We start from the raw sequence: 15,327 nt of genomic DNA, 5'->3' as shown, positions 1-15,327 counted from the left end.
ACTCATAGGCTGAGTATTACGTAACCAGAAAATAACACAGTTTCATCTGCCCCCAATCATTTTGCTGAGACGGGCTGGTTAAGGTAGTTACATAAACTCGCACACCGAGCGCGTCACTGTGCCTGTCTGTGGAGACATTAGAGAGCAGGCAGGTGTGAAGGGAGTGATAAGTGTTTTAGGGGTTTTGTGAGTTAGGGGACGTTTCCAAATGATGCTGAAGGTATCAAGAGAGATCCGGATAAATATGTATAGGACACATACCCTTCAGCTTTACACTTCTGTACTGTTATTGATCAGAGTGCAGGTGATGCTTGTCAGGTACACAGTTTATCCTATTCGCCCGCATCCCATGGGCATCCTGTCGCCATGGGAACAGTCAAGGTGAATGAGCAGAAGTTACAAACGACCACAAACAGTCAACTGGGTCTTGGGAAGGTGGAAAGTTAAAGCTCTAGCTGCACTATGGAAAGTTCACTTTTCTGCTGCATCATTTGTGTGTCTACTGAGAAAACATACACACACTTATTAGCAAGCATCCCACACGAATACACGCACTCACTCAGCAGCATGCACCATATCTTTCCCCTGAGAGAAAGAACAAGAGTGAGCGAGAGAACGAGAGAGAGAGAGAGAGAGAGAGAGAGAGAGAGAGAGAGAGAGAGAGAGAGAGAGAGAGAGAGGGGACAGTGACCTTGGCCAGGCATTTAATGAGATGGAAAACTCCAGAAAATCTGTTTCTACCCAGCGCTCAGCAGTCTTTAACTACATTACACTCTGTCAGCATGATTTTGATGTCGAGATAGCCGAATATGTGTGTTTGTGTTTATTGTTTGTGTGTGAGATAGCTGAGCCATTTTTCCATAATATTGGCCACTGTAGATGGCAACAGAGATTAGTGAGCTATCTATGTGTGTGTGTTTGTTCAAAGGGCAGTGCTGTTAATATTTTTATTTTTCCGGCATTGGTCAGGTTGGTCTGAGATTGGCAGGAGAGACGGGTGTCAGACTAGTTTAAATGTCACACATATGCATTAAGCTTTGCACCCTGGCCTGATGTATACACAGTGCCCTCTTAGAAAACTGCAGACATATATATATATATTGAAGAAAAAAGGTTTTAAAGGGTACCTATTATGCAAAATTCACATTTACAAGGCGTTTGGACATAAATGTGTGTCGGCACATTTATGTCCAAAATCCACCCACTCCTTCTTAATCTACTTTAACCCAAAATTAAACCAACTACAATGATTTACTCGCAGTCCTTAATAAAACAAGTTTTAATGGTTGAATGTTACGCTTGATTAATTTCTGATTTCTTAGAAAAGTTGAATGTGCTGGCTTAAATTTAGGTATAAAAATGCAAATTCTGTTCAAAATTATGAAATGTTGAGAACTCTTAGAAAAAGAAATAGACAGGTGGTCTAATAAGTTTGTTAAGCACTGTACATAAAAGGTTACATAAAAGGTTTTTATAGCATTATTACGGTTGCTACGGTGTTCTGTGTGGTAGCTGCTTTTGGGCCCACAAGCAAGTCAATTTAATATTCTGGTTTGCGTTTCTTCTTTTATTGTTAGTCTATGGCGGGGGTCTTCAACTACTTTTCTTTAATGGCCAGACTTTAAAAATGTAAATACGATGCGGGCCAAACTTTTACCCCTTTTTTCACCTTTTATATAATATACTATTATTATATATGTTATAACTTATGTTGTTTTTGTTACTTTTGTCATAGGTCATATATTAAAAAACATGCACGTTTAAGTTCCTTATCTTAAATGTAGACGTGCTGTATGCGCACTCATAATGGAAGTGACTCGTTTTTTTCCAGGCGTGTCCGCACCACATAGAGTTAAAACATTTCAACTTTTCAGAATGCCGCAAGCGCACCGCAGGTCATGTGACAAGAACCAACGCACTTAGCATTTTTCAAAGCGTTTTTACGCGCGACATGTGAACGGCCCCTAAATCTGATACCCAGTATCCTAAAGGGGGTCGCACACCGGCAGCACAGCTCAGCGTCGCGCCACGTCGAGTCGCGTCTACGACAACTCGGAAGTATCGTAAACCGGAAGTGCACATTAAAAAGCGCGAGCTTCGTCAGATAGCGTCTATTTCAAAATGCAAAATATACATTAGCAGCCAATGATATTAGTTAATGATTTTGCACAAATATGATGTCATTTAATGTTAAACAATGTGAGTGGTGCTCTGTGGCGCGACAGGGATTTGAGCAACTTCCTGAGTCATAGCTGGGCCTGCGTATACACATAGAAAGCAATATGTTCAAGGTTCCATTGAACACTACAGTCGTACACGACTGTTCAGAGTTTGCCCCCTAGTGGCAGTCGTAATGAAATTTCAGTATAATTGTAAATCTGTGCCAACATGGGAGAAAAGCTCATTCCAGCGCAAGAGCATTTAATCTATGAATATATTTATACTTAATAATTTACGTACTTATCAGTAATCAATCGTTTTTAAAGAATTCAAGTGGTACTGATAAACAAAAAATTATTAATATTTTTTACCTTGCACACAGTGTTTTGAATACACTGAAATACATTACTTCCAGTGTCACATGCGGTGTAGTCGCACAAATATTTGAATGCATCAAAAGCTCAAATTGGATCCGAAAATTACGCCCCCGCAAATGGTTGGCAACATGCAGACCCTTTCCGACTCTTCTTTCCAGTTTATTGGCCATCATTTCTCAGTACGGTGGAAAAAAGTAACCACTTTAAAAACACCACGCTGGTTTGGTCTATGGGATGTTTCACACATATATTCCTAGAGTAGTTAAACAACATGAGGATGAGAAAATGAATTTTAATTTTTGGGTAAACTATCCCTTTAATGTTAAACTCTATGGGGTGGTTCCCAGACAGGGTTTATCCCATTCCCAGACAAAATGCATGTTTGAACTGCCTTAATTTATAAACATCTTGCCCTGATATATCTTTCCATATATCAGTGCCATTGTTTTGTCTCAGGATGCACACCAGTATTGTTTTTCTTGTAAGGTATGTTTGTAAAAACTACTTAACCCTGAAGAACCCAAGAACCCTTTGGGTGGCAACAATTAACACAGGGCTCCAGACTAACTTTTTTCACTAGGAGCACAGTGGCCCCCATCTGAAAATTTTAGGGGCGCAACCAGAAAATTTAGGGGCACACACTGTTAATCAACATGCTTACCAAATTTTCACATTTCTACTAATTTCCATTGTATTACTAATAAATACTTTAATGATAGAAGCAGAAAGTACAATGTGCTGTTTCAAATTCAGTGTCACATCACAAAAAAAGGGTCAAATTTATTGGTCGCACATGTGCAACTGGATGTAAAATTCAGTGGCACGCTCTCAAATTTGGTGGCAGTCTGGAGCCCTGTAACAGCGTCCAAATTTGACCCCGTGGGTTCTCCAAGGTTAAATATCCTAATATAACTGAGGCAGAATGTAAGTGTTATGGTGGGTTAATCAACAACTTCATTCACCCCTCTCAGTCCTTCAGCAAGCCGAGACAACAAAGCACCTGCACACTTTCCGCTTAGCATTCATATCTTATCTGCTTTGCATACTCAGCATCTCTGATCAAGAAAAGGAGTAAAGAGGGATTATTTTGATGACACTACTAGAAAAACTGATGAGCACTTGGAAAAACACACAACTTTGATGACCGAGTTTTAAAGTGAAATATTCCTCAACTTTAGTGCTCAGAGTTGAGATCTAACCATAGCTAGCACACTTTATTTGTGTATTCTGCACATCAGCATCATTTTATTGCTTAAATTCATTGCATTTATACAAATAATACAAATGCTCCAAAAAATCATTAATGAAAACCATTAACATGATGCAATTTCCCAAATTACTGGAAGGTGTCTACATACAGTAGGACGTTCACCAAGCAACAAGCTACCACAGTCAGACAAACCTTACTGAGATACTGCATTTTGAAAGTCTGGATATGATTATACAATTTCTTCTCCAGCATTTCATCAACATTTTGAGAATTACTATTGCATACTGCAAATCTCTTGGTACTGCCTGCTTTCCATAGGCTAAAATGGCACAATAATGCACTAGGCTTACGAATAAACTGTAAATATGCCTATTTTACATAGCAATGCATTTGAAATGACAATGACATGGTGCAGCATTACTTTAACATATTTAGCAGCTAACTAAACCACGCTGCTTACCGTGGGTAGTTAGTGAATGACACCCAGATTTGTTTAGTGCATGTGCATGTGCATGAGCGAGGCATGTTCAAGTGTTGCATACACACTTGCTGCATCTGCAACTGTTTCTGTGCGTTTCTATCATTGTGTGAAAAAAGCTAACAGCTTTACTGCAGTCCTGATGCAATACAAGTACAATTCATCTGTGTGCTTTGACTCAACATTGAACAAACATCCCACAAAACCACTACATCAACACGCATCCAGACGATTAGCATAATTCTACACCTATACTATTTTAAAGAATACCATTATATTACCCTCTACACACTATCTTAACGGCTGCACACAATTAAAAAACAAATAATAAAGGGTAATAAAGAGCACCAAGCAAAACTTAAGGGCTTAAGGTAGCTCATTGCAGTGGAAGAGCTGGAAGAGAGATGCTGCAGTCATTTATAAGTGCAGAAATACAGGCAGTGCCTACGTGAAAACTGGACAAAATCTGCACTGACTGTACACCCTGTCCCCAACTACAACATCAAGACAAACGTCTGTCTTCTCTGTCTCTTGTCCAATCTATGTGTCTCTCGTTGGCTCTAATTAATGGTGGCCCCCTCCCAGTAGGCATCCGACGTTTCCATAGCAGCACTGCTCTGCAGTCAATACTGGCCTCTTGTCTCCGTGGTAACAGGGAGTCGGGATGCGAGAGGTTCTGTCTTTGTGATTTGGGCTGTGGTGTGTGGGAGAGCGTTGCCGAATTCGCGCAAACCAACAAAGATCCACTTGCAAATTTATAAACTGAAATGCATCTTTCACACAAATTTGACAAACACTAGATTGGGACACTTTTGGAGATTAAGATGAGTGTCACAAAGTCCCCCAATCTACCTGTATTTATCCTGTATATACATCAAAGTATTACGGTATAATCTGGATACATGTTCAATAGTGCATTTTTGTATATGCTTGTCCAAAAAATAAGCTTGAAAGCATGAACATTGTGGTGAACATATTTGGTATGCCACTGAAGAGAGACAGCAGTCTGGGTTTCAGGGCAAACAACACATATACAGAAAACGAGCACTCTCACACTCTCAAAAAGGATGTGTTATTATTAACACATTTTTGTGTTACAGCCATTTTAACACATTATGTGTTATCTGTGTGTAAAAAAAAATAAAAGCACCAGAAAAGGTGTGAAAAGCAATGTGTTAGGTTTTTTATCCAATGAAATTGCTGCCTACGTCACTTCGCCGTTAAGTGACTCGCACAACCGAATTCGCGCCTCTTTGTTGTCGTCGATGGATGTTGGAGGCTTGCAAGTCAGGTAATGTGCTTTATTTTATATTGGAGGCTTATTGAAGTGTCTTTTGTTAAGTTTGTGATAATTTGCAGTAGATCATTATGTCCGTAGGGATATTTTATGTGGTAGACAGCGCTGTTTGCGGCCTCTCGTGTTTACAGATGGTGTTTTCTACCCAGGGTGTCTCGTGTGAAGAGATTTTCCACATCTATACACGACACATTTTGAGGAAATTTGGGCAGAAACGCATTTTAAGCTTTATCCTTTTCTCCTTTTGTGGAGGAGAACTTTTTAACACATTGTTTGTGTTATGCTATTTAACACATTTTGTGTGTTATTGGAGTTAATTTTGTGTTAAATAAATAAAATGGACAACACAAGTTGTGTTGTTCAGAATGTGTTGTTCCAAACATACTGTAGAGATCAGTCTATTTATAAAATAAGACATAATGTGTTGTTTTTAACACAACAGTTTTTCAGAGTGCAACAGTTTTTTCGGAGTTTGCATTTAAACATTGCTTATTATTATTTACATTGCAACATTAGCATTATGCATATTTTAATGCATGTTTTTTTACTCTTTCAGCTAAAAATGGAAGACACACCGAAAACACTTGTGGCAATTCTTGTAGATGGCACAGAGTTTTTCAAGAAGCTCTTTTATCTGAGAAGTGTTGCAGAAATAATTGATGCTTGCAAGCCTCTATTACCTTGTGCAGCGAAATGTACCCGAGTTTTGAAATTCAACGCTGATTTCAACGAATATATTGATACAGACCTTGCCGACAACATCCAAAACTTGGACAAATTTCAAGTTTTGTTTAAATCAATTAAGGTAAGAAGAACACTGAAAGTATTTTTAACCTTTTTTTAAATAATTAAAATTAACTCAAAGGTGTGTATTAAATTTCTGTACTGTAAAAAAAAAGTGTGTTGTTTCTACTTAAAAAGTCAGTGTTTGTGCTGCCTTAAAATTTTAAGTTAATTCAACTTGTTGGTGCTGAACTTTCCACACGTTTGTAAATTGACCCTTTGCTTAACTCTTTCACCGCCAGCGTTTTTAAAAAAAGTTGCCAGCCAGCGCCAGCGTTTTTCATGATTTTCACCAAAGTTTAATGCCTTCCAGAAAATGTTCTTCTTTAAATATATAAACATACAATATACCAAATGAAAGAACAGACCCTCTGCTTTCAAACAAAAAAAACCGTTTCATCCTACCTTTAGTGGTTCTTTTGCAATCAGCTTTTGAATATGGGTAGGTTTTTGCAAAAACACCATATTTTGAGCAAAAAGCAGAGATAATTCCATTTTTATGACGGACTTTTCATAGAGATCCCATTCAGAGCGATCTTTAAAACAGACACGGACATGCAGCAGCTTGCCATAGAGCAATACTTCCGGTTTTAAAAAGTTGCGGAAGGGCGCCACCTGGTGGATAATAGCGGTATTGCGGAAAGACGGAAAATCTCGTCATTGGCGGGGAAGCGTTTTCTCTTAATTGACGAGATATCTCGTCAATGGCAGGGAAAGAGTTAACCACGCCCAAAAACCGCCACTGGCCAATCGTGGTTTAGCAACCGTTACTATGCGCAGGGATCTGACAAGCTTTTGAGCGAGGGAAACATGCCGAAGCGTTGTGAATATGGATTGTGTAAATCTGATACCCGGTATCCTATGAGTTTGGACGGGGTGGTGGATTTCTTCCCTTTCCTAAACTTAAAACCCAAGTGGAGAAATGTCGGATGTGGACAATGCATGTTTGTTCCAATGGAAAAGCATGCTAATGTTAGCTGGCTAGCTTACCCAGTACATCATTGCTTGCAAATAATGAGAGTTCTTTGTTCATAATGCATATATTTAAACGTAAAATAAAATGATTAAAGGCTGACTGACATACTTTAAAAAATACCCTGGAGTACACCAATCCGAACGCGGCTCTCCTGGGGTTAGTTCTACTGTATAAGCAGGAGAATGTTATGATTGTGTTTATTCCATTGTTTGATTTATAATTATTAGATTATTTTCACAAATTTCTCTTGCTTTGGTTCTATTTAAAAGGCGTTATTTTAGTCATGGAGTATTAATTATGCTTTTTTTAATCAAACTTAAACTGATGGTATTTTTCCTCTGCATACAGTTTTTGCGCATACAAACTCTGCAATGTAAATAGGGCGTTCGTCTTGGCGAGACGACCATAGACCATAGACCACTTTTCCTGTCGTTAAACTAGCAAAAGTGAATTCGGACATGCCTTAAGTGCATTTGCTTTAGACCATGCGCTTAAAATTGGGCCCTAAGAAGTGTAAGATGACTTGGTGAAAGTATTTTTTGCGTCCTGTAATCTAGGAGGACATGTGGTTATGTGTCAAATCATTATGTATCACTGGCTAAGTGAGAAAATCATACTCAAAATAACTAGATATAAGCTAGAAAATAACTAACTACAGCTGTCTGAAATAACATTTCTTTTTTTAGGATGGACAAGTGGATGTAAATGCAGCTGGTTCAAGTCATCAAGAAAATGTATGTTAATATGATAATTCAGTTTTATGCATACCCTTGATCTTAGATAATAACAGCCTCTATTTTTAGGTTGCACGAAGATACATAAATGAAGCTGCTCAGAGTTCTCAACAGAAGGTACATTTGTGTTGTGATGAAGTTAAATAATTATTTATAATACATTTACTTAGCAGGATTTCAAATTATTTCTTGTAGATCAACTGGTAGAGCAGGGGTGTCAAACTCATTTTAGGCTGAGGGCCGGATGGTAAATAACGCCACGAAGTGAGGGCCGGATAATATTTTTAAACCTTAGTGTGCTGATAATTGTGTTAAAATTAACTAAACAAACCAATTAATTAGCTTGTTTAGCAAGAAAACTAGAGAAACACACAGCTCTGTGAAAACTAAATTTCATAAGGTCACACTCATACTGTATATTATACACACAAATTTACACCTGAACAAAACCCCTGGCCTTAGGTTGAAAAGCTTTAATTTAACTTCTTTTGCCTTAATGCCAAAATTATTTATAAACCATTCACTTTTCTTTGGAATATATTTGTAATGAGAACAGTCATTTAAAAAATGCTAGATGGGGCAGTGGCCCAAACCAAAAATGGCACTATGGGGGGTGGTACTATTATTATGGTTTTAATAAAGTATTATAAATATGATGTGTTATTTTACTAGCATAAACTTAGACAAGTGATTATAATGGGAAATATAATAACAAGAATTAAAGTGTGACAATCTGCTAAATATTCAATATGTTAATGGAGCTTTGAATCCATGTTTGCAATGTTGAACTGCCTTTAGCAGCCTCTCTTTCCGTTCTCTGTCGTTATTTTGTGAAGGCATTGGTGTTTTTGTATTTTTTGTCTACAAAGTGTGCCAACAACAGCAAATTTAGTGTTTATATTAACTTAGATCTGATCGGGAACATTAAATCCATTAGACAAGCATTGTAACGTTAATACTTAAAATGTGGATATTTTGTTGTTGTTTGCTTGCTAAGTTGTTAGCACTTTTAGAACATCGGACAGCAAATCATTACCGGAAGAAATACATAAACAAACTTCCAAATTACTAATTCTGTGGTTTAACAACTGATATAAATGTAATGAATCTACCTGTTAATGCAACGAACTTCGAAAACTGTCGTCTTCGCTCTCCAGGCAGAGAGTGCACAGAGATGCTACGGAGCGGTCGGGAAAACACGAAGTGGATTAGCGGAATCAGTGGATCTTTAGCGGAGCGGTAACAATAAAACGGCAAGATTTTTGGGCACAGTGTTTACTCTATGTTCCGGGTTTTTTTATATTTAATAAAACTGTATAAATCATCATGTGGGCCGCATGTTTGACACCCCTGTGGTAGAGCATTGCATTAACAGAGCAGAGATAATGGGTTTGATTGAATACAGAAGTAGTCCTACAGAGTAAAAATGTATGTTTGTTTCTGTTTCCAGCATCAATATGATCCAATGGATGTAGATGCTCTAAGAGCATTAATTGAGAGGAAAGGTCCAAGTATACTGGCTGATTATGAAACGTCAGGAATGCTCTCTGAGGTTTCAAGAAAACTTCTTGTGAAGATCGGAGTTGGTGTGTTGGTGGAACGTAGGGGATTGTAAGTTTACCATTCAATTCAACTGATAGATAATGGCAGGTGCTGTTGTTGTACATTACTAAAGACACAAAATGATCAGTTTTAATAATAAAACCTTTTTGAACAAGTACATTTATTTAGCTAAAGTTTTTTGGGGGCTTGCTTTGCCCATAGTTACCCTTCTAGTGAGGAGAAACTGGCGTTGGCAAAGAATATGGTGACAATATTCCCATCCCTAAAGATCAAGATGGGAGAGGAGAATGAAGGATTTGTAAGTAGAACTTCTTGACATGTACAAAGATTGGAAAAGTAGATGTGTTATATAAATTGGTTAACTGGTTCTGAAATTATTAGAAAACATTTCCATTACGGTTGGGAATGCTTAGGTTTATACTGTATATTTTCTAAGGGTACCAATATTGCTGTAAGAATAATTCAAAGTGTAGACACTCAAGTTCTTGGGCTATAAAACTACAACATATGACAATTGATATCTTTCACTTTAATCCAGGAGCATTTCTACAATCCAGTGTCCCACAGTGGCTTCATTGAAATTAAACTAAGAAATCTACGGCGGAATCTTCATGACGATGAGCGCCGCTACCGGCGCAAACGTTACCAGATGACTAATTCATCTAAAGCGTCTGTCTCTTTGGAAATGAATGCTGAAGGGGAGGAGTTCACCCAAGAGTGCACAACTGTGATTAAAAGGATGAAACTATCTCCAGAAAATCTCAATACCATCAATGTGGGCATGGAGAAAACTTACACCAGTCGCAGGTTATGGATTGCGAACAAGTCCCCAGGAGTGAAGAACATTTTTGAACAATACCCTTGTTTCGTAGATATGCCTTATTTGGTAAGAATATCCCAAAAATGAAAATCATTTAACCACATCCATGCCTTTCAATTCTCATGTGACTTTTTCTTCAAATAAACACAATTAAGTGTTTTATATAATTTGCATTGTTTTTGTCCAAAAACTAAAAGTCAATAAATGCTAGGGGTGTGATGCACAAACAGACGGAGGGCGAATTCCAAAAGGCGCTTTGGGAAGAAGATGTAGCATAAACAGTCGCTCCACATAAAATTAAAATTACTTTGTTTATTGCTCTAAATGCCAAATGTATTTTAAAGAGACTACAGTATGAGACACAGTATCGCAACTCCCTCTAAAGTTTACACATTAAGAGTTCTGATCTTTGAACACACATGTATATATATATGCTGCCACATGCTCAAAATCTAAAACCACACACTTAATATTGCAAAAGTTTTGCATTTACAGTATAATTCATAGCAGATTTGAAAAGACACTTGAGTATTGTTTTAAATACTGTATTGTTTCCTGTTTCATGTATTCTGTTTATTCTGCAGTTTGATACAGAGTTTGGAAAAATGTTCCCTGGGAAGGTGGACCTGTTTCTTCGAAAATGGGATGGAAATATTGTTCCAAAATTGTTAAAGATGTATGCAATGAAATACCCTGCCATTCCAGCTAGTAACGATTGTGATGGTAATCTGCTTTGTTGATTTTCATTGAGACTACATATACTAACCTAATGGCAGGGTTGTAGATGCTATGATTTTTAAAAAAATGCCATTTTTTGTGTGTATTTTTATCCTGTTATAGAGTCATGCTACAGAGCTCTTCAAATGCTTACTCAACTCCTGCCACCTACTGCGTCAGGAAGAGCCAAAGGCTGGGCTAAATGCAGTGTAAAGTCGGCCATTACTTACCTTTTGGACATAAAGCAGGTATGCATTTGATTGACATTTTTTGAATACTTATGCTATGTACACACCAAAAGCGGGGCATTGTGTTACTCGCTCTAGATTACTCGCGGGATTTAACTTCATGTCATGCGAATTTTCGCACGAGTTGAATATTTTCAACTTAGGCTAAGACGTTTTTGAGGCAAATCACGCCGCCCATATCGCGTCTTTTGTATCGCCCTACGCGAGGACGCGTCTGATTGTGTCTTTGTTCGCATCTGATGTGAACCCACGGTTATATTGTGTGTGACTTTTAACTCATTCCACGCAAGCCTTTTTTTTTAAGTTGCCCGTCAGCATTTTTTGTGATTTTCACAAAAGTTTCAAAAATGCCTTCCAGGAAATTTTTCTTTTAAAAATATATAAACATACAAATATATCAAATAAAAGAACAGACCCTCTGCTTTCAAACAAACAATAAACAAAAAAAATGTATAAAAAAAGTTTCATGCTTATAAACTCTTAAATATGGGTATTTTTTCTTAAAAAAGGCAAAAAACTGAAATGATTGCATTTTTGTCAAGGAATTTTGTTAGAGATCAGATTCAGAATGATTATCAATACATACACAGAGTTTAAAATGAGTAAATCATTTTTTTGCTTCAGTTTTTTATAAATTGGGTAATCTAGTGCAGTGGTTCCCAAACTTTTTCAGCTTGCAGCCCCCCTGTGTACAGTGCATTTTTTCGCGGCCCCCCCGAAAGAAAGTTTATGAGAAAAACAGTATTAAAATGTAGTATTTTAATTAAACAAAACATATAAAACTATACCTAGTAGTGCTGTTGGTTAGTTGGCTTATTATTTTTTAGGTTTAATTACACAGAATTCATGATAAATTAATGTATTTTATAAAATGTCATAAAACTGGGGCCCCCCGGCACCATCTCGCGGCCCCCAGTTTTAAAACCACTGATCTAGTGGATAATCGCGGTATTTCAGATTAACATAAAACCTCATCAGGAACATGTTTTTTATGCAAATGTTTTCTCTTAATTGACGAAATATCTCGTCAATGGCAGTGAAAGAGTTAAGTGATCTGTATAGACAGTTTTGCAGCAACAACAAACAAATGGTTTCTGTGGCCTAAACTTAACTTCCGCAAAAAAACAACAACAACAGAGTCCCTCTAGAGAAGATTATTTCTGATAACAAGCGAAATAAAAGAGTAAATTACATTAGTTCAAATCATAGCTGAAGCATATCAACTACTATAACTAACGTGAGCTAACATTACTGTGTAAAATTCTGGTTAAAAGATCTTCGTAAAGAAGTATCGCTGTCTCCGCTCATCTTTAGAAACCAAAACATTTTTATTTTCGACAAGGTATTTGTTTCAGAGGCCAGTATAGCTGGCTGATAAACAAACACAGATTGGAAGTTAACTTTGGGCCAGGCGCGTAACCAATCCAAGACTATCTTAAACAGGTGGTTTTGGTCAAATTTCCAAAAATGTTTAACCTCATCTGATGAGAAACAAATTTAATTTCGTAGGGCGAAGTGCCAACCATATGGTGTTGCTTCTAGAAACAAATACAATACCACCAAGCTTGTTTCTGGAAATGTTATAGTAAATATTAAATGAGTTCATAAAACATAAATCTGTTTTTATAGGATGAAACCAGCAATTCCAGTCTCTTGGATAGTTCCCAACGCATCATGGAAAACCATCAACCCCACATTGTCTGTGTAGGATCCCCAAGTACTACAGCACAATATTTTATTGTGGCAGAGAATGAGGAAGTCATCATTCCACTCGAAGACAGCAATCTCACACGTGCCGTTGACAAACTGTTCAAAATGTATTGGGTTTGTAATGTGACATATCCTGCTCAATTAACCTCTGTTTTTAATTTCTTTGAAACTGTTTATGACATGCCTCTCTCTGGTGGAAAGAGATCTAAAGTTGTGGAGCTCATTGCTAATCTTCAAGCAGTTTCCTAAGCTACATTATACTAAGCCCTGTAGCACCCATGTACATTTGTCCCAAAGTGTAGGAAGTCAATTTTTGGAAACGTACAGGTCATTTTAAGTTTGTAGTCAAAACTTTCATTCTTATGCGAAATATATTAATAGAAAGCAAACCTAATCCATATTAAAGACCCCGATATATGTTACAATGACTTCACATTTAGGATAAAAGGATCAACACGATCTAAGACTGTTGAAAAGAACAGCTATATAAAACTCACATTTAAGCGTTCCCAAACGCTTCTGTCCTATTACAGTTACACAATCCCACTAAATCCACAAATCGTAGGATTACATCGTAATATGAAATTAATGAACTACAATAACAGTCAATGACTTGTAGTTTCATAGGGATATTTGGGTTCAGACATTTTCACCGGACACACGTGCGCTGTTGCGGTTATGCGTCGGAAGTTAACTTCCAGTCTAGACTAGTGGCCTGACTAGTGGCTAAACTGAACTCTGAAACAAATACCTAGTCGAAAATAAAAAAAAAATTTGGTTTCCTAAAATCGAGGTTAGACGGAGATCATGGATCACCGCTACAGTATTTGAAGGGAGGTTTGGCAGTCGATCTGCAGTTAAAGGAATATTCCATTTTCTTTAAAGAAAAATCCAGATAATTTCCTCACCACCATGTCATCCAAAATGTTGATGTCTTTCTTTGTTCAGTCGAGAAGAAATTATGTTTTTCGAGGAAAACATTGCAGGAGTTTTCTCATTTTAATGGACTTTAATAGAGCCCAACATTTAATACTTAACTCAACACTTAACGGAGTTTCAAAGGACTATAAACGATCCCAAACGAGGCATTAGGGTCTTATCTAGCGAAACGATTGTCATTTTTGACAAAAAAATAAAAAATATGCTCTTTTAAACCACAACTTTTCGTCTAGGTCTGATCCAGCGCAACCTAACGTAAATGCGTAGTGACGTAGGGAGGTCACATGTTACATATATAAAACGCAAATTTGCAGACCATTGTAAATAATAAACTGACACAAAGACATTAATTAGTATCAGTTGACATACAACAACGTAGGAATGGTCCTCTTTCAACACATTTGTAAACACTGGGGCAGGGTTTCGCGTTCGTCTTCTGTGACCTCTTGATGTCATGACGTATTGGGTGGGGTCACATCACACATCACGACCTGATCTAGACGAGAAGTTGTGGTTTAAAAGTGGATATTTTTTTATTTTTCTTTCTATCGCTAGATAAGACCCTAATGCCTCGTTTGGGATCGTTTATAGTCCTTTGAAACTCCGTTGAAAAGTGTTGAGTTAAGTATTAAATGTTGGGCTCTATTAAAGTCCATTAAAATGAGAAAAATCCTGCAATGTTTTCCTCAAAAAACATAATTTCTTCTCGACTGAACAAAAAAAGACATCAACGTTTTGGATGACATGGTGGTGAGTAAATTATCTGGATTTTTCTTTTAAGAAAATTGAATATTCCTATAGTACACATTTTACACAGCAACATTAGCTCAGTGTCGTTTTAGATGCGCTTTAGCTATGATTTGAACTTAAGTAATCTACTTGCTGTTTATTTTGCTTGTTATCAGAAATAAACTACTCTAAAAGGACTTTGTTGTTATTGATTCTTTGCAGAGTTTACCGGAAAGCTTTCCACGAAAGCTGTTTGTTTATGTTGTTTCTGCTGAAAACGTTAAAAATAGATAAGGGACAGTCTGGGCCCAATCACATTTAAGGACAAAATACGGTAACACTTTACTTAAAGGGGTGTTCATAAGACTGACTTGACACCTTCATAATCATGACGTGTCATGAACATATAAGCGGGATAATCCACGGCTAGCAATGCATTAAAGGGTTTTAATGCACTTGGCAGAGGCAACACGTTGGGTGGTTATTCTCCTCTACGTCGAGCATTAAAACCCTTTAATGCATGGCTAGCCGTGGATTATCCCTTACTTAAATGACAGTTTAATAACCCATAAAGCTAGGCAGTTTC

General features: G+C 37.3%; 2 protein-coding genes and 1 long non-coding RNA gene across 3 annotated transcripts in view; 2 read left to right on the top strand and 1 right to left on the bottom strand.

Annotated features, from left to right (window-relative positions):
• The window catches only part of ece2a (endothelin converting enzyme 2a), a 95,829-nt gene that overhangs the window by 17,642 nt on the left and 62,860 nt on the right, over positions 1-15,327 (bottom strand). The gene's annotated exons all lie outside the window — the stretch shown is intronic.
• Positions 5,454-8,017, top strand: LOC135744221 (uncharacterized). Its single transcript, XR_010530687.1, has 3 exons — positions 5,454-5,516; positions 6,079-6,327; positions 7,968-8,017. It is a non-coding gene; the product is annotated as an uncharacterized lncRNA (long non-coding RNA).
• On the top strand, positions 8,020-14,020 carry LOC135744222 (uncharacterized). Its single transcript, XM_065262214.1, has 7 exons — positions 8,020-8,132; positions 9,466-9,626; positions 9,780-9,876; positions 10,117-10,464; positions 10,983-11,121; positions 11,239-11,363; positions 12,993-14,020. Exons 2-7 carry the CDS (start codon positions 9,481-9,483, stop codon positions 13,320-13,322), a joined length of 1,185 nt encoding a protein of 394 aa, XP_065118286.1. The 5' UTR covers positions 8,020-8,132; positions 9,466-9,480; the 3' UTR covers positions 13,323-14,020.

The sequence above is a fragment of the Paramisgurnus dabryanus genome, chromosome 6 (genome assembly GCF_030506205.2).
Source record: "Paramisgurnus dabryanus chromosome 6, PD_genome_1.1, whole genome shotgun sequence".
NCBI classification, from domain to species: domain Eukaryota; kingdom Metazoa; phylum Chordata; class Actinopteri; order Cypriniformes; family Cobitidae; genus Paramisgurnus; species Paramisgurnus dabryanus.
This window is presented reverse-complemented; position numbering and strand designations above follow the sequence as displayed.